Here is a 20514-nt window from a genome sequence, read left to right as displayed (position 1 = left end):
CATTCTCCAATTGATAAATGGTCAAAGGATATGAACAGACAATTTTCAGATGATGAAATTGAAACTATTACCACTCATATGAAAGAGTGTTCCAAATCATTAGGAATCATTAGGAATTAGGAACACAAAGCTCCCATGATCTGGAAAATGTAAGCAAAAATTTCTGGTCCTTCTTACCAGTGAAGAAATCTGAATAATGATGGTATTAAAAGATAAAATACACTGATGTTATGAAATACTATACACATATTTTTTCTACATTTCTGAGTTTCTAAATTTTTTGTGTCATTTGCTTGCCTTCATGTGTTACCTGCACTTCTACAAAACTTCCCAAAAATTCCAATTTAATTTTTTATGCCAATCCATGATATGGGGAAACCATGATAGGAAAAGTGATAATATGAAAGGGATAACTTCTTAATAATTAAAGAAATAACAATTAAAATAACTGCAAAGTTCTTCCTTACATCCATTGTACTAGCAAAGTTGACAAAAATGAAAAATATTGGAGAAGGTGCAGGATTAATGTACTATTGGTAGGACTGTGAAAGCAATTTGGAACTTTGACCCAAAAGTTACTAAAGTGTGCATACCCTTTCACTCAAGACTATTACTACTATGCCTATACCCCAAAGAAATCACACAAAAAGGATAAAAAACTCATATGTAAAAATACAATAAATAAAGATATTCCAAAAGGCCTAGTGCCATTTTAAACTATTAAAGCTTAAAGCAGCACTAAGACTTTTGGAATACCCAGAATTTATATTAGCTCTTTTTGTGGTGGCAAAGAACTGGAAACAAGAAAATACCCATCAAGTAGGGTAAAGATTAGATAGATTATGGTACATGAATATAATACAATACTGTTGCTCTAAAAGATATTATTAAGAAATCATTTCATAGGGACTGTTTCAGGAAAATTTGAAAAGCTTATATGAAATGATGAGGAATTAAATGAATAGAACCAGGAAAACAGTTTCTGCAACAATTCAAAAACAAATAACTTAAAAACTCTCACTAACACAGTAACAGGTTATGTTTCTAGAAGATGGATAATAAAACATGCTACCTGTTTACTGACGAACAATGGAGTCAGGATACAGACGGAGACATTTATTTTCTGGACATGGCCAATACAAGAATTTGTTTTGCTCAATTATTGTATATTTGTTAATAAAGATTTTGTTTTATTCTTTTTTTTTCCCAATAAGGGGAGGCAGGAGTGAGATAAAATATAATTTTGTTGATTGAAAAAATTAAATTAGACTTTAAAAAACTATATTGATTGAAAAGGGAAAAAAAAAAAAAACCCACACATTCCTTGCCAAACCTCAATCTTTTCCCTTCTCTGCTCCTGGCTCTGTGAAACTTGGCTTATACTGCTAAAAAAAAGTTAGTTGTCACACCACCATGTTTTTTGGTTTGTTGCAAACTAATGCTATTGAATCTCATTTGGAATCTCACTGAAGTAAGGAAAACTTTTTCCTCTCTCAAGTATTCCACCCCCATCCCTGAATCCTTCTCATACCTTATGAAGAACATAAAAGGCAACTTAAGAAGAGCCGTCCTTTTCCCCTTCCTCTTTATCACTCGATCCCTCTTCTTCTTCTCATACTGAGATTTTCTTCTTTTCTCCAGGTTCTAATAAAGAAGGGTACCTTCTACTTCCTTAGGCCAAAGATGCTACATCTGACATTATTGCCTGTCAATATTCTCCTTCCTCTCTCTCTTCCCAGTATGTATTTACTGGCTCTTTCCCTACTGCCTATAAGCATATCTGAGGGCCATCTCCAATCGTCCTGACCTCTATCTGGCCATTGGGCCCAAATGGCTTTGGAAAAGAAAGTGAGGCAAGTGACCTTGCACAGCTCTCCCTCACTCAAATCCAATTCATTTGCATCATCTCCCTGATGCCATAATACTTTTTAAGAAAGAAATACAAACAACAGCAGTAATACAAACAACATCCAAATCTCTCCATCTTTTAAAAAGTCCTTGCTAGATTCCATCATCCCTGCAAACTATTTTTCTTATATCTTTCCTCCCTTTCCCAGTCAAACTACTTGAAAAATAAATTCTACAGAGAGTGCCTCTATTTCCCCTTCTCTTCTCTACTTAATTAAATGTAATCTGAATTCAGCCTCATCCCTCACATAAAACTGATATGTCCAAAGTTCTTAATGATCTCTTCAATGTCAAAACAAATCATCTATTCTCAATGTTCGTCCTTCCTAATCTCTTTTCAGAATTTGAAATTGTTGACCATTCCCTTCCATTGGACATTCTTTCCCCTCTGAATTTCACTGACATTGCTCTCTCTTAGTTCTCCTCCAAACTGTTTGATTTGTTTCTCAGTTTCCTTTGTTGATTACTCATCCATGTGAGTAAACTCCAAAGTTCTGTCTTGGCTATCTTGATTCTATATAATGTCATTTGGTGACCTCATCAGCTCCCTCTGAATTCAATTACCCTCTCTTTGCAAATAATTCCCAGATCTATATATCTAGCCTCCACTACTCCTAAACTCCATTCTGGCAATACCACATAATTATTAGATATTACCTGGATGTCCCATAGATACCTAACTCAACATGTCTAAAAAAGAACTATCTTTCATCTTAAATCCTGTTTTATTTCAAATTTCTCCATTACTCCACCATCATCTAAGCTACTCAAATTTACAACTTCAGTGTAATCCTCAGATCTTTACTTTTTTTTTCTTAATTAATTAATTAGTTTTATTTTATATTAACTTTTTATTGACAGAACTCATGCCAGGGAAATTTTTTTACAACATTATCCCTTGCACTCGCTTCTGTTCCGATTTTTCCCTTCCCTCCCTCCACCCCCTCCCCTAGATGGCAAGCAGTCCTATATATGTTAGATATGTTGCAGTATATCCTAGATACAATATATGTTTGTAGAACTGAACAGTTCTCTTGTTGCACAGGGAGAATTAGATTCAGAAGTTAAAAAAATAACCCAGGAAGAAAAACAAAAATGCAAACTGAGTTAGGTCTCTTTGTCAAGAAATCCACTTCCATCAGAATACATCCTCATACAGTATCGTTGTTGAAGTGTATAATGATCTCCTGTCCTGCTCATTTCACTTAGCATCTTCATGTAAGTCTCTCCAAGCCTCTCTGTATTCATCCTGCTGGTCATTTCTTACAGAAAAATAATATTCCATAACATTCATATACCACAATTTACCCAGCCATTCTCCAACTAATGGATATCCATTCAATTTCCAGTTTCTAGCCATTACAAACAGGGCTGCCACAAACATTTTGGTACATACAGGTCCCTTTCCCTTCTTTAGTATTTCTTTGGGATATAAGTCCAGAAGTAACACTGCTGGATCAAAGGATATGCACAATTTGATAACTTTTGGGGCATAATTCCAGATTATTCTCCAGAATGGTTGGATTTGTTCACAATTCCACCAACAATGCATCACTGTCCCAGTTTTCCCACATCCCCTCCAACATTCATCATTATTTTTTCCTGTCATCTTAGCCAATCTGACAGGTGTGTAGTGGTCCGATCTTTACTCTTTACTAATAGTAAAGTTACCCCATCTTATGGTTATATCTCCACAATATCCTTTATATAGGTACCTAATTTTCCATTCCAACATTAAAACTTAGCTCGGGCTCTAATCACCTCTCATTGACAATGGCTACCTAAATTATTTAGCCTCTATCTCAAGCATTCCCTCTTCCTCAGTGTCTCCAAAGTGATTTTCCTAAAGGACAAATTTGATTATGTCACCATCCTACATAATAAATTGTAATTTTTCATTTGTTCTCCCTATTACTATTAGGATAACTATCACTACCTCTGTTTGGCATTTAAAAGTCCTATCTTTCTGGTATTTTACATATTACTCCCCACCACACACCTTCCACAATCCAGATATACTGGCCTATTCTTACTCTTCTACACATATGCTCTTCCATTTCCAATCCCCACACCTCACTTTGTATTAGCTGGCTCTGATGTCTTAAATGTACTCCTTCTTCTAATTTCTGAAATAGCTGGTTTCCTTCAAGACTACATTCAAATGCCACTTTCTATAGAAAGACTTTCTTTACTTTTGCTTTTATAACTTAGTAATAAGCACAGGATAAGTACTTAATAAATGCTTGTTGAATGACTGGACATATTTCATAGTAGGTATAAAAATAAGACAATTCGGTAGAAACTAATAGGCTATGAACTTCCAGTATAAATAATTCAGAAAATACTTACTAATTGTCATTGATTCTGGCACAGGTGTGGTAGACAAGAGGCTGTTTAAGGGACTTCCTTGGACTGGAGGACTGGCTTCTACACTGAATTTTTAAAAAGAGAGAGAGAGAGAGAGAGAGCAATGTTAAATTCTAATAATGTAGATTTCAATCCAAAATCTAAATCTGGAAGACTATTAAAAAGATGGAAATCTATTCAAATACCAAGGAGCAAAAATATTATACTGATGGAGAAACTATAGACCAAAGGAGTTAGATAATTTAGGATAAAAAAATCTTATTAGAAATCAGGAATTAACACCAATATTTATTTCCCAACATCAAGTTCTATATTTCACCTATTCAAATATGCTGCCAACATACCATTTACTTAAGAGATGCCATGGCTAATTAATATCCAAATCTATGCTACTCTATAATAATTCATATACAGGTCTCGGAAACTCCCTTCTGTCCCAAGTCTATCCATTATTTTGCTAACCCTGTCCACAATGATATCCATCGTATAATATAGTCATGTCTTACTACTCAGTCTACTCAAAGTAGTCATGGAACCAAAAATGGATTATGTGAATAATATGATTCTTCACATGAACTTCAAACAGAAAAAAAGGTTTATATATTCTTTGAATGAAAAAAAATTAATAACCTATAATGAAAGCAGTCAAGGGAGGAAAAGGGAAAGAGCAAAGAGTGAGGGAAGGGAAAAACATCTTTTCACTTATATAAAAGACAAATGAATAAGTCTTTAATCTCAGTAAAATAAAGTACCGTTCAAATAACTAGATTAATATTTTAATGCCAAAGAAAGTAATTTTCATATGTACCTGTATTGATTTTCAGACCCAGTGAGAATGCTGCTCTGGGGTCCATTGCCATTTTCCAGATTATTTAAGGTGGCATCTAAAGAATATAAATCAATTAGAATGAGAAAACTCAAACAATATATGGAAGCAAAATAATCCTATGCTCATTTACTGAAATGGATAGCTTATTTCTTGTTCCAATTACATACTGAATTTTTTATTTGCTGCCCAATTTTTCTTTTTACATCCATACATCATCCTGACATGGTGGAAAATGAGCTCCCTGGGGAAAGAACACCTGGGTTCAAGTTGAACTTCTGATATGTGCAGACTGTGTATAACCCTAAACAGATCACCTAAACTCTCAGTACACTAGACATTCTTTAAAACTATAAATTACAAAACAGTTGGGAATCTACATTGTCATAAGGAATTTTCTCACTAGAATTTTCCTATATCAATGATTTCACAGATCCAGGTTAAAAAAAAAATCCATAATTTTAGATGTAATCTTGTCCATTAAAGGAAGTAGCAAAATTCATTTCAAACCCTGAGCCATGAATTGTTCCCACCCGAGACTGCCTGTATCCTCATTAGGAGTAAGAAGTCATTTAGGATCAACTGTAAGAACTGTGGAGTCATCATAGATTGTGATACAACCAAACATGAGCAGCCAGCAAGTATGGCCTACTGATATCAAACTATACCATATTGGAGCTCGGTTCCCAGCTGCAAGAATGTAAAATCAACACTAGAGGGCAGTAGAGCCTAATTCATAAAATTACCTGGTGCATATTTATAAAACTCCCATTAAAGCAACAAAGGTTTTAGGTTTGATTTTTTTTGTTGTACTTTTATCTTTGTCTTTAGGAAAATGCCCCCAAATCAATTTGCATTTTGAGAAGGCAGTCACAAGAAATGCTGCCATAAATAAATTCTAGATAACAGCCATGAAAGAACATTGGTGATTTTCATAAATAGAAGAGTGGCTACTAATTTCCAAGGAAAATTACCTGTGAATAAATCAGGCTCTGCATTTTTACCCCATAAACCATATGCCACAACTTTTACTGGTTCTACAACTAATATATCTCCCAGTGGTATCCAAAATATCTAAATAATAATTCAATTAAAAAGCAACTATATGAAGACAACCTCACTACTTATTCCATCCATTCTTTCTTACCCTTTATAAGGCTCTTCCTATCTATTGGTTTTCTGTCAATTTCCCTAAAATCTATGGCAATAATCAGGTCTACTCATACTTTAAAAATCCTCACTGACCCTTGTCATCTCTTTGAAGTACGAATCTCTCTTCCTGCCAAACTGCCAAGCACCTAAAAATAAGGCTCTGATAGAGATCAGTGATCCCCCACTCTGTGGAGGTCTCCAGTCTGAAATTCAAATTATGTCAAACCCTTAAGACCCACACTCTATAGAGGTCTCCATCAGGCTCACCTTGCCATGCCCTAGAGATTAAATTTTTCCTATAAAATCTACTTAGAGGCTTTCCCATAGCTGCTGCCTTCCTTTGGGTCAGTTCCCCAACAGCACCCTGCCTCGTAGTGTTTTTCTCCTTACCTCTTCTCTTCTACCTCATGGTATCTCCCCTAACTCCACTATGCTTCCCAATTTCACTTCTCCCTACAATTAATTAACTCCTTTAGAGGGCTAAGTCCCTTTCAGGATTTAGCCTGCCAATTAAGAACATGCCCCAACCTCATGGGTACTCCCTTTCTGCTGGGTAATTGTGAGTTCCACTGAGGAACTTGTCTTTCTACAATCTTTAAACTATTTTGTATTTGCGATTTCTGGTGTCTATTGTATCCCTTCATTTTGTTTGTAACCTAAAATAAAACTACCTCTTCCCAAAGAGAATTCTTCACATGACCGAATCCCAGCTTTTGGTGCCTACCATTATCTGGTATTTACTTCAACTATATATCATTTTGGTCCTTGAACCACTAAGTATCATCCTCCAAGTATACCTCCAAGATCAAATAAAGTTCTTCCCAAGCTGGTTCCTTCATATTTCTCTGGGTTTCTTAACACCTTATTCTCCTTCATACACACACTAAGAACCAGCTACACTAGCTTTAGTTGATGTTTCGCATATACAACATACTATCTCCCATGTCCAAGAATTTTTGCACTGACTGTTCTACTGCTCACTCTACCTTCTGACAATTTCCTTAGCTCCATTCAAGGAACTAATCTCAAATTCCACCTTCTGCAGGAGGTCTTCCTGCTAGTGGTTTCGACTCTCAGATTACCTTCCTTCTACTCCACACATATGTAGCAAATACTTGATTATATGTAAGCTTCTTGAAAACAGAGATTGTTTCTGCCTTTCTTTCCATCCCTAAGTGCTTAGCCCAGAACCTGGAATGTGCTCATTGACAGACTAAGCAATTCACTGAGCTACCAAAAGTAAAGCCAGCAATAAATTATCTATGTCAAAGCAGTTCTTCATGTGATCATTACTTAGAGACTATGATTAGAAAATCCAGAGCCAGGTAATCCCTATACCACCAAATCAAGGATTTCTGCACAGTATACTGATATTCAAAACAGGTCTACGTTGAAGGAATTTTTTCTTTTTATCTGTTCAATTAATTGTAAATGTTTAATTATGGCTTAAAGAAAAGTTTATTCGTTTGGTTTTGCTTGTTCTGTTTTTATTTCTTAAGAATCCCACTAGAACCTTAAACAATTCATAAATCTCGGCCTACAGAAAGTACAATTGATTTCCCTCTGAAAGAAGAGAGAACAAAATAAGAATGAACTAAAACACCAGATTCTGATCTCTATTTGAACTGCCCTGGGTGACCTTGGAGGAGTAACTTGGTCTATTATTGCAATAATTTCATGCTTTGGCAAAGGAAAAAGAGGACAGATAATGAGTCAAATCCGGAACAATTTTATGTTAGTCCTTCACAAACAGCAAATGAACTGAAAAGGCTATGACAAAGTACAATAATAATGACAGAAACTGCAGGACTGCTATTTCTCCAGAACTATACACCTACTTTATATTAATTTTCATTTATATTGATTCTGTATAGACATATACAAACTTACTATCTCTTTTTAGAATGTAAGCTCCTTGTGAACAGGATATGCTTTATTTGGTACCTTTTTTCTCCAGTGCCTAGCATATAGTAAGAGGTTACAAAATACTTGCTGATTGATTAATGCATTGGTTGAGTATTATACTAATTCACTGATATTCTCCACTTAGTATAAAGTACAAATGAAGTATTATAGAAGGAGATGAAACACACTGGCAGAGCCAGAATTTAAAAACTCAATATCTTAACATCTAGCTCAGGCTAAGATGACTTTAAAAAGCACTGGCACCCAGATGGAGTCTCAGAATCATCTTTATTGCATCCTCTAAATAGGCAGGCTGCCCACTGGAAAAGAAGCCCATGTGCATCCCAAATAACAAGTACCAAGTTTTACTGCCCAGGATGCTCACTGGCCTTCTTTCTTAAGAAAATTACATGTCAGAAAATTACATTCTCTCTCAAATCCAAAATTTCTGATGGGGTGGGGAGGGGAGGAGTGGAGGGAGGGTGAAAGGGACCCAAACTGTAATTTTTACTGGTTTAGTACTCCTAAGAAAAAAATTACTCCAACCATCTGAATCAACAACTATGCCGCAGCTTCAAGTATTGCCTGGGGCACTCACTGAAATATCAAAAGACTTGCCCAGGGATACACAGCCAGTATGAGTCAGAGATGGAAGTTCAAGAGGCAGTCTCCCTGACTTCCAGATCAACTAGCTCTCCAGAGATACCACAGCACCTCTACTAAGAATCAAAAGCTTTACAGCTAACAAAGAGACTGAAAATAACCCACCTGCTGGGGAATAAGATCCCACTCCACTGAGAGGAAAAAGAACATCAGAATCACCATGAAGCACCTGCAAGGGGGCCCAGCTGTGCATTTGTGAAAGACAGGTGTTACCATCCAGGGGCCTAGGATTGTGAAAGAATGCAAATGTAAAACAGATCTCCTAGCTCTACAAAGGGCTTGAATGATAACCACATCTATTTATCATGCTTTTCAGCCAGGTAGTCAGGACATGTCAAATGAATGTAACATGAATGTAACAATTTCAAATGCAAAAAAAATAGCAATGGGTAATAAATACATTACAAATGCCTCCAGAACATGGGCTGGACTTTTTTTTAATTATTCATTATAGATTCATAAATGCACATCACATAAATGAGCAACTAAGAAATGTTAATAATGATGACAACATCATTCCTCCATTTTGATGACAAAAACTATTTTTGTTCCATGCCTATATACCAATTCTCCACATAGAGTATTACTTATTATATATAGCCTGAGTAGTCATTACTCTCTTTGGGATGTGAACTCAAAAGATTATAAAATAATAATAATAATAATAATAACCTAAAGGAATATGAATGTCCATGGTCAAGAAATATTTTCCAACTTTGGGCCTTTTGTTGTAGTGTGTTACAACGTAGACTCTTACCATTTAAGAACTAGGCCTGCACAGTAAACAATAAGGGAAAAAAAATTGTCCTTTAATATCCTGGTAATCTACATGTAATTGGGAAGAGTTGACAGTGTCTGTATTCTGAATTACTGATCAACAGCTTATTTTCCTTTAGCAAAATAGGCATTATAAAATCTTTAAAATCAATCTTAATAGCATCTTCTTCACTGAAGGGTTTCTAACATCATAGCTGTTCTCTTCATTTGGTCTGTCTATTTCTAGTTCTTTTATAAATATCCATCTAGCATGGCAACTAACTCACTAAATTTAAAGTAGCATATATCTATATTACGGGGCCATTCACTTGGTTTTTAGCTTATCAAAGGACCTAACCAAAAACATCACTTGCTGAGCCATTACATTTTCCTCACGCTCTTTTTCTAGGATGGTTGTGAAGGATTTTTCAAATGGTCCACCTGTGTCACTCTGGAAGAAGAGAAGTTAGTATTTTCTTCAAGCTGATGGACCACTGACACTACAGCCACTCTGAGGACATGTAAAGTCACACTAGCTTGTTTGTTTTGTGTTTCTACACATCATAATGCCAGTTAGCTTGACTTAAGGCTCAACCTCTTCAATCCTCCAGTCTCTCTCCTTAGCATAATACTGGAGATACTGGAGTACAAAAAAGAACTTCTGAATCAAGGGAGAAAAAATCTAATTGATTAGGATGCTATATACATAGTGATGAAGCTAATTTTCTAGGCCATAGAATAGAAATGTTAACTCCCAAATTAACGAAATTAAGAAATACAGGAAAAATTATGAGAGTGAAATAAAACAGAAATACAGTCTTAAACTTTGAGAAAAGGAGAATATAGTAATCCATCAGTACAGTAGTGGGAAGAATACTGCCTTCAAAGTTGGAGGGGGTGGGTTCAAATCTCACTTTTGATTACCATGTGACTTTCAAATCTCTGTTTCCTTATCTACAAAAGAAAAGTGTCCCTTCCAGCTCTAAATCTAGGATTTCATGATTCTTATGTAACAGTGTGGACAAAGAGTGTGGATAAACAAACAGAAAAGCCAGCTGAAGAGCCAGAAAGACCTGGGTTCAAGTTCCACATCTGGTACTTTCTCACTATTTAAATGGGCATTTACTTAACTCTAAATGATTCCAAATAACGCTCTGAAACTAATCAATTTAAGAACACTCAAGGGTTGAGGAATCTCTTCACCAAGAGACATTAATTAAAATAACAATGGCATTAATAATAGCAACTTACAAAAAAATAAAATAAAATAATAATAATAATAATAATAGCAACTTACTTTTATAGTATAACTCTTTACAATTTAAAAAAAGGCACTTTCTTACATATTATCTTGTTTGAACACAACTACCATCCTTGAGGAAAAAAAGTAACAGTTATTTTCATCTCTATGTCACAAATGTTAAAACTAAGGCTCAAAGCTGTTAAATCATATTAAGGCTCACACAGCTAAAAAGTACTAGAACAAAATCTAACACCATATCTCTGAACTGCAAGTGAGGTACTCTCTTGCAAAGTCCTTTGATGGGCTATGTTGTTCTACACAATGAAAAAAATGATGTACATTATCCCTATGTAGTGATGTAATGCACTAGACTAAACAAGTGAAAAAAAATAAAAAAGGTTGGGTAACTCATGCCAGAACTCAAATAAATTTAAACTTGATTTCCTAAGTGTTCTGCATCTTGCATCAGTTTAATGGTCCAAAACACAAGGTATTAAACAAAAAGTTCATGAATTAACAACAAAGACCAGGTGAAAATACCACTGCTCATATATTAGCTTGAAGAAACGTAATAAATGTACCAATCTACATCTTTTCCTTAGTACAAGCCTACCCTCCCCTTGAGTTTCGTTCCCAGGCTATTCAGCACTGACAGCATATTAAGAAATATAAAACTGCATGAAATTCATTAGAATTCTTTATTAATGACAAAATTATTTCCATACATAATAGTATTAATAATCAAAATGGCCTTGTAAGATAGGCAAGAAAGATATTTTTCTCATTTTACTAATTAGGACAGACTTTTCACAATTCTACAGCTTCTAAGAGCCAGAAACAGTACATAAACATAAGTCTTCACTCCAAATAAACACAAGATTTAGTGTCAAAAAGTCACTAGAAAGTCAAAGAAATTTGACCCAAATAAGACAGTAGACAAAAAGTGATACATTCCTCAAGAATGTCAAAGTATCCACCCATAATTTTTTAACAGTAATCTTAGAATATTCTCCTTTCATCTTATTAATTCCCATGAGGTAGCAAGACCATTCCTGCTCTCCAAATAAAAATACTTGAAATGAATTGAGTAGCACTCAAAGAACAGAAACAGCTTAGATTCCCTTCTCTACCAAAAGTTTTAAAGAATACAAATGAAGATGAACTCTGAAGTATTTACTCAACATGGAACTCCTTTAAAAAATAAAATCTAACTTACTTCTCAGAAACTTCAATGTGATCTTCCATGCTTTTTTGCCCAAGTAGTTTTCCATAAACTTCATCTTCATTTTCATCAATATCTTCATCATCAATGCTCTTCACATCCAGCTTCTGGTATCCATATTCCCCATTACAAGACATAGAATCAATTTTCCAGGAGTTGCTACTCTGGCTTCCATTAGAATTTGGCCCAAAGGGACTTTCAAAAGTGGATATGATATTAACTGATGATCGATCTGAATTCTCTTCTGAACTTTCTCCTGTTCCACCTGTCTTTTTTAAAATGTCCCCAAAGTTTTGCTCATCTTCCTCATCATCAAATGAAATTATATTAGTCACCTTCTTTTTCTTTTTTCTATCCTTTTTATATTTTGAATCTGTCAAAAAGAAAAAAGTCTTCAGAAGAAATGAAAAACTACCACATCTTCTCCATGGCTTAGGGCAATTCCCTAAATCTTCTGAAAAAAACCTATAAAAACAATTTTTAAAAAAAACTAGATGTTTCAAAATCAAAAAGTCCCTCAAAAGGTTACTTCCACAAGGCTGAATGTGTAGCACAGTTATTAAATACTAAAGCATTCTTTAATAGAATATATGAGCATTGTCTTCTAAAATGATCATCCTAAGAAATCGTATACCAATCTAAACAATCCTATCGTTACTCAAAATACCTGTGTAATTTCTCTTTTTTAGGTTACCTTATGGTCTAATTCTACAAGCTGTGAAAGAAAAATCAATGTTTGCTGCATATAATCATCAGAGCATGCAAGTCATATTCTTGTTTTTACCAAAAACCAGATTTAGTAGCTTTATCACCCTCCCTATTCACTAGATTTGGCTATAATCAATGCTTGTTCCATTTCAAAAGGTAAAAATGTACTACTACTAAAGACATTTTAAAAATGTGTCAAATGTTCTAAAGGTGATTCCCAAGGAACTGTTCCCCAAATATTTTAAGAAATAACAACATATTTGGAATAAGTGCAGCCCTTCCTAAAGGGACTAAAGAGCTAACCTCAATTGGATACATGATTCTAGTATGCTTGTTTAAAAAAATCAGTCATAATGCTTTGTGCCTCATACATCATTCAAAAAGATGGGTGTGTATGTGATTCTTTTAAAATTTCCAGTAAAGAAAATTTTATATTCTGGCTTATCTAAGAAGCCTGAGCATCAAATTTCAGGTCAAAATAAATAAATAAATAAATAAAGGGAATAAATTATCTTTTAAAAGATAAACCTATGACAAAACATAACATGATTTGTACACATCACTGGAAATCCCAATGTGGCTACAGTTAAGTTTTTAAAACCCAAAACATCATAAATAAGATCCTAAATACAAGGGGATGCTGAATTCTTGATCATGTGATTACTACCTCTCCAAAAGGAGGACCATAAAATTTTCAAAAGAAAAAAGCATAATTAAAATATCAAAGGAAGGAGAAAGGTGAAGAGGGAAGAAGCACATCTGAAAATTAATATAAAAATCAAAAGTACCAATCATTTTTTTTTTAAATAACATGCATGTATATGTAAAACACAGTACTTTTAGGAGCGAGTCAAGACATTATCAAATAAATAAGAAGCGAATGGCACAATTCCTACAAATTGGGAGTCAATGCCCATACACTCCATTTTTTGCATACATTGATTTTCCAAATGATATTTCTAAAATAAACCAATGGTAAAGTAGCTTTCCATGAGGATACCCTACTACAATTTATAACGATTTTCACTACAAAGAAGGGCAATTATTATTTCAAATCCCTCTATTTAAAACCATATTAATCTCTGATGCCTGACCTAACCAAGATACTTACCAGTATTGACATTTCTAGATACAACTGGTAAAGGGTCAGATTCCTGGTCGGGTTTGATTAGGATGGAGACAGCAGAAGATGCTGTGATCTCTCGAAGAAGGCTGCTGACACCTTGAGTGGATTCTTTCAGCAAGGAGGTCATATTTTGAGTAGACTCCTTTAGGAGGTCAGATACAGTTGGTGTATACTTATTCTGCCCATTCAGGTCCTTGTTGTCAATATTGATTGCAAAGAGTATAGAATTCAGACCTGATGATTGAGAAAAAAAGGTGTGCTAATATAGCATTTATTCCTAAGCATACATCTCTAAATATAACAACAAAGTAAAGCAATAACTTCTACCCAGGTTACTCCCTGCATTATAATTATAGCACATACACTTACCTTTAAAAGTTATTTTTTAAAAAATTTTCCCCTACTGTGCATACCCTTTGATCCAGCAGTGTTACTACTGGGCTTATATCCCAAAGAGATCTTAAAGAAGGGAAAGGGACCTGTATGTTCAAGAATGTTTGGGGCAGCCCTCTTTGTAGTGGCCAGAAACTGGAAACTGGGTGGATGCCCATCAATTGGAGAATGGCTGAATAAATTGTGGTATATGAATATTATGGAATATTATTGTTCGGTAAGAAATGACCAATAGGATGATTTCAGAAAGGCCTGGAGAGACTTACATGAACTGATGCTGAGTGAAATGAGCAGGGCCAGGAGATCATTATATACTTCAACAACAATATTATATGATGACCAATTCTGATGGACCTGGCCATCCTCAGCAATGAGATGAACCAAATCAGTTCCAATGGAGCAGTAATGAACTGAACCAGCTAGGCCCAGCAAAAGGACTCTGGGAGATGACTAAGAACCATTACATTGAATTCCCAATCCCTATATTTTTGCCTGCCTGAATTTTGGATTTCCTTCACAGGCTAATTGTACAATATTTCAGAGTCCGATTCTTTTTGTACAGCAAAATAACAGTTTGGTCATGTATATTTATTGTGTATCTAATTTATATTTTAACATAACATCTACTGGTCATCCTGCCAATGAGGGAGGGGGTGGGGAGAAGGAGGGGAAAAATTGGAACAAGAGGTTTATCAATTGTCAATGCTGTAAAGTTACCCATACATATAACCTGTAAATAAAATGCTAGTAAAATTTTAAAAAAATATTTTCCCCTAAAGTTGAATTAATAGATGCTGAGCAAAGAAACAATTTAATCCTTCTACCCTGGCTAACAGTGGCTATAACCAGCCCATTTCAGGCCTTCCCTCCACTAGTATACTATGAAAATAGTTGCAAACAAGAAGCTGCAGACACTTGGGCTGAAATGATTTGTATCCATATGATCTTTGTGTGCAAGCAAATACAAAACAAACACTGAAATCTTTTGGATCATATGATGGTCTATCTTAAGACTGCATAATAAGTGGAACCTGCAAATTTTTTAATTTATTATGAAAAGTAACAGTAATTAAAGAATTTGGAGCTCTCTTTTTTATTTTAGTTATATTAGCTTCTGATTTTTTTTTTAAAGGAGCTCTAAAAAGTCAAAATGACAATTTAAACCATAAAAAAGGAGTAAGAAAGCAAACTATATCTATTACATTATTTATTTTCTATGCTACTGAATTCTTATTTAGCAAGCTAAAGAGTTGGATTTCATTATAGGAAGGTCAGTAACAAATGTATTCTAGGTCAATAAAGAACTGGGAAAAGTCTCAATATCCCTGGTAATTAAAAAGAATCTATTAACTACACATTCATAACTTAGTACAGGCTAACTGCTACATTTAAATAATTATAAGTAGAGAAAAGCCTTTAAATCTGGATCTATTCACTACTGGCTTTAAGACTCTAAGGCTTACCGGCTGCCATGGTAGGGAGCATACTAGACCGTTCTTCATCCATCACAAAAGCCCAATCTTCATAGAAAATGCTAGCAAACAAAGAAGAAATACAAAACAATCTATGGTACAATGCCTGTTTTAGAAACACTTTATGAAATGGCTAATTGACTCTATTAACCAATTGATTAAATTAAAAGAAAACCTAGAAAACTCATCTTAGAACTTCTAATGCGGCATTATGCTTGATGAAATGGATATTGTATATATAGAGAAAGATATATCTGAAGGGCTGTAGATACTACTAATTCAGCAAAGGATAAATACAGAATCTGTAACCCATAAGTCCTGTGACTTCCTGGATGTTCTCTTGGGAGGTCAAATCATAAAGAACTAAAATAAGTATATGTCAATGCAGTGCTTATAGAATTTAACCTCAAGAGTCCCTGACAAAAGAGTAATTACCATTCAAAAATTCCCTCAGACAGACAATCCCCCAAACCAGGGTAGAATTACCAAAGAGACCTACTGGCTCAGTTAATTGAAAAGAAGAGAGAGAGAAAAACAGAGAAAGCTGTCAGAGTCCTCTCCAGGCTCTTTAATCCATTTGATAAACAGTTGGGGGAGAAGGGGAAAGAGGGAGAAGGCAAACCAGTGATTTCTTGGTGATGGAGGCCAAGTAAGAAACTCCCTCTACCAAAAATGAAAAAACAAGTTTTTCTGAAATTTATTTTCTTCGTCTTATACTCATGGAAAATGGCCTGGGCCACAAAGAAGGGATATAGAGAGTCATATAGTAAGCATCAGAGGTGAGACGTGAAGTCAAGGGTGTTCTTACTCCAAGGTTAGCTCTAGTTCTATTACACCAATCTGAGGTGTTTCTCTCTCCCTCTCTGTTTCTCTCTCATATATGTGTGTGTATGTATGCAAATATTCACACATACATAATATAATGCATATTCATAAGCAATATTTCAGAGCAAAATATGAGCACCAAGAAACCACTATAAGAGTCTATGAAGCAAATGTAACTCTCAGGAGGATGTATGAGAGCTATACTAGTTCAGTTCATTTAATTTAGTCCCAAGAGTCATAATGAGCTTAGGTAAGACATTTTCATGGAAATTTCAGTCAAGTATCATGATAGACACAAATACAGTAACTATACTACACAACATTTCACAATAAGGATATTATTGTTGCTCTCATTCAGTCGTTTACTTGTGTCTGATTCTTCATGACTCCATTTGATGTTTTCTTGACAAAGATACTACATTAACTAACCATTTCTTTCTTTAGCTCATTTTACAGATGAGGAAACTGAGGCAAAAAGGATTAAGTGACTTGCCTATGGTCAGACAGCTAGTAAGAGTCTGAAGTCAGATAGGAACTCAAGAAAGTGAATCTTTCTGACTCTAGGCCTAGTACTCTATCCACTGTACCATGCAAGAATACAGAAGTACAAAACAAAATGTTTCAAGAGACTCAGAAAAAAAATTATAAAGTCATAACAGACTTCAAGAAAGTTTCAAGGGAGAGGCAGAATCCAAAATGAGCTTTAAAGGACAGGTAGTAGTTCAATAGGATAGGAAAGAAAGACAAATATTTTAGCCACAAAAATAGAAAAGGACAAGGTGTGCACAGGAATAAAGATCATCCAATTTGACTAAATGATCACAGTAGTGAATAACTACAGAAAGCTGGAAAGGCGGGGTTGCACCAGATCTTGGAGGGCTTTGAATGCTAGGCAAGAACTTTGAACATACAGTTCCACAAGAGAACCAAGATTTTTTTTTTTTTTAAACAGTGGGATGATGTAAACTACTGGATTTGTAAGGACAAATGAAAAAGGTCTACTTTGTGTCTAGTTGAATCAGTGGCCTGGCAATTTGGAAATTAAAAGATATCTCTTCTCTTTTCCAAGGCTAACCTTTCTATATGAAATCCGGTCTCTTTCTGTTGCCTATGAGCACTTGTTTCTTAATCCCCCTTGCAAATCTGATCTCATTTTTTCCACTGACTTTCTTTTGCTTACATACATACTCTGACCAACCTTTTCTTTAAATAAATAAAGCTCCTCCTCTCTGTTGTGCACACACCAATACTATTTCCCAAGCTTCTTTAAAGGGAATCTTGTGGAATATGTCACATCATGAAGTACTAAAGTCCACTTCTACTAGAAGTGAAGTACTCAAAAAAGTTAAGTAACTTGGGGATATCATTAAGACAGCATTATTAAATCAAAAGGAGGACTGGTCTAATGAACCTGTAAGATCCCTTCCAAATCTAAGATATGATATCATAGTTATTCTTCATTTGCTTTTTTTTTTTCACTACCAACTTCGTCCTTACTGCTGCCCCAATTATCATACTATTCTTTCAAAGAAAAATTCATTTTTTATCAGTTCACATCTACTTTTCATCTTTATAGCATTTGATCCTACTAATAACTTACTTTTTCCCTGATATTTTCTCCTCTCTCAAAATCCACAACACTGTACTCTCCTAATTATCTTATTTCTTCCATAGCTTCTCTAGTTTCCCTTCTTCTTCTTGCCCCTAACCCCAATTCACCTGCATGTCACCTCCCAGATATTATGATCTCTTTTAGAATGAAGTATAAACTATAACAACTCACTAGAATATGTATTTTGACTCTGGTGTCTCTCCTGAATTCTAGATCCACATTTCCATCTGCCTGATCAATAGCTCCACCTAAAAATTATTTTAGAGCTTGAAAAAACTTTCGAGATAGTCTTATCTAACCTCCTTGTCTGATGAAACAAAGGCCCAGAGAGAAGATGTAATTTAACCAAAACTACAAAGCTTAAAAAAGCAGAGATAGGATTCAAAGCTAAGTTCTCTGATTTTAAATCTATAACTCTTTCTATTCTAACCTACACACCACAATTTTCACACACACACACACACACACACACACACACACACACACACACACAAATATTCCTCCTGAAAATTCTGTTTTTGATAATGGTACAACCACCGTTGTCCCAATTACTCACGTCCAATACCTTAATCATTGATCTTTAATGCCTCCTGTCTCTTCCTTACCACAAACAATCAACTGCAAATCCCTGTATATTCTACTTCCAAACTCTCTCCTATTGCCTTCTTTCTAGTCTGCTGCCATTTCATTTTGGACCTTGGTTACCCCTCAACAGAGATATTCCAACCTCCTGGCCTTCTTAGCTCCAATTTTTCCTACAAATTATAAATTAAGCTTCCTAAAATATAGCTCTGATTATTCAACTCCTCCCCTATTCTACCCTTATCAACTTGAAAACTTTCAGTCACATTTCACTATTTAATAAATGTATTCCAAATCCCTGAATCTGACTTAAAATTAAGTAATTATTTTAAGAAATTATCTCAGTATGAAATTGAATTAAGGCCTACAACTCTGCCAACTTTGTGGTTTACTATATAGTAAAAGATTAAGATATTCCCCCTTGCGAGAGCTTACTAGCTCTTTAACAATCTTAAAGCCAACTTATTTATTACATTATTATATTATATTTATTAAACTCTGTCATATTTAAACTAAAATCAAAAATTATATAATGAAAAGAGCCTTGGACAAACAGCCTGGATTTGAATCCTGGCTTAACCATTTTCTCTATTGTATAACTTCAGATAATTCAACTTCTCTAAAACCTCACTTTCCACCTCAGGAAAAATGGGATTAAAATGTCAGACTGTCTACCACACAGGAGGGTTAAAGGGATTAAAGAAAATTATGTATATTTTGGATGATAAACATAAGATATATGTCAGCTGATATTGCTAGCAATGATATTAGGGATGTTAATAAAGCACACAACCTGTCTCTTATTCTTTAATTTCTGACTAGAGTAGGACATTTAGAAGTAGTTCAGCTTAAACTGTCAAGGAAATAAAAGCCACCCTCACTTCTAAAGAAAATAATCTCCTGACCTAAAAGCCTTGGAACTGTGTCCAAAGAGCCAGGTCTGTAAAGCACCTTCTGAGAGTGTAGGGTGTATAAGACTGCTTCAAGTTCTTGGCTACCCAGTTACCTCAGTCTAATTTTGTCTGCCAACAGCATGTGGATGTAGCGCTCCAAGGAGTGTTCATTGAGGGCACAACGTAGCCAAGCTCGCCCTCTTCCCACATCTGTGCTGATGTTTCTCAGGGAGTAGAAGCGTTGTAGTTCATGCTTATTCAGGACTTCCTTCACATAGTACCAGAACACAGGTTCTGCAAAAGGTAAAGGACCAAAGGTAAAGAACCATCACCTCTAATTATGCCTAGAAACATTTTGTCAAGTATATTCAACCTCCTGTGGGACCTGGGTCATTTCTGCTACATATTAACAAACTGTATAATCAGCCCAACCATACTCAGTGGAATTCTTTCCACAAAATGTTTCTCTTTTAGGAGAAGACTGGTCAGAAGGAATTTGCCATGTAAAATACCCAGACTACTCAGCTAAAAAGTTGTTTTTAAATAAATGTTTTTAAATTTAAATGATAAACCATCTGTTCATCCATCACACTTCAAATCAAATGACTCCATCCAGCATAGCCAGTCTTTCTAGAAATTGTAATCACCTACTCTTGACCTTGAATGCAGGTAAAATTTTCCCAGTATGTTCTCATCCTTCAATTTAAGAAACTGCTTATTGCTACACAATTTTTCTGTAGTTTGTCATCAGCAGTGCTTGACAATTATCCCAAGAGGATTCCTTTGCCACTGCCAAATATATGCAGTATATTCAAAGTTCACTTCACCCACCACTTAAATTCATGTAGGATTCAAAATTTT

The 20514-nt window shown here is 35.0% G+C and overlaps 1 protein-coding gene across 2 annotated transcripts in view; it reads right to left on the bottom strand.

Moving 5' to 3' along the window:
- SNX29 (sorting nexin 29) overlaps nucleotides 1-20514 on the bottom strand; it is a 692162-nt gene that overhangs the window by 604965 nt on the left and 66683 nt on the right. For both annotated transcript variants that reach the window (XM_051962973.1, XM_051962964.1), the window contains exons 5-11: nucleotides 19767-19947; nucleotides 15733-15803; nucleotides 13862-14110; nucleotides 12037-12415; nucleotides 8927-9045; nucleotides 5084-5159; nucleotides 4258-4340 (exon numbers count right to left, since the gene is read on the bottom strand). In XM_051962973.1, coding sequence (XP_051818933.1) covers nucleotides 4258-4340; nucleotides 5084-5159; nucleotides 8927-9045; nucleotides 12037-12415; nucleotides 13862-14110; nucleotides 15733-15803; nucleotides 19767-19947 — 1158 coding nt within the window. The remainder of the gene's footprint in view (nucleotides 1-4257; nucleotides 4341-5083; nucleotides 5160-8926; nucleotides 9046-12036; nucleotides 12416-13861; nucleotides 14111-15732; nucleotides 15804-19766; nucleotides 19948-20514) is intronic.

This window comes from Antechinus flavipes, chromosome 1, assembly GCF_016432865.1.
Source record: "Antechinus flavipes isolate AdamAnt ecotype Samford, QLD, Australia chromosome 1, AdamAnt_v2, whole genome shotgun sequence".
In the NCBI taxonomy this organism is placed as follows: domain Eukaryota; kingdom Metazoa; phylum Chordata; class Mammalia; order Dasyuromorphia; family Dasyuridae; genus Antechinus; species Antechinus flavipes.
This window is presented reverse-complemented; position numbering and strand designations above follow the sequence as displayed.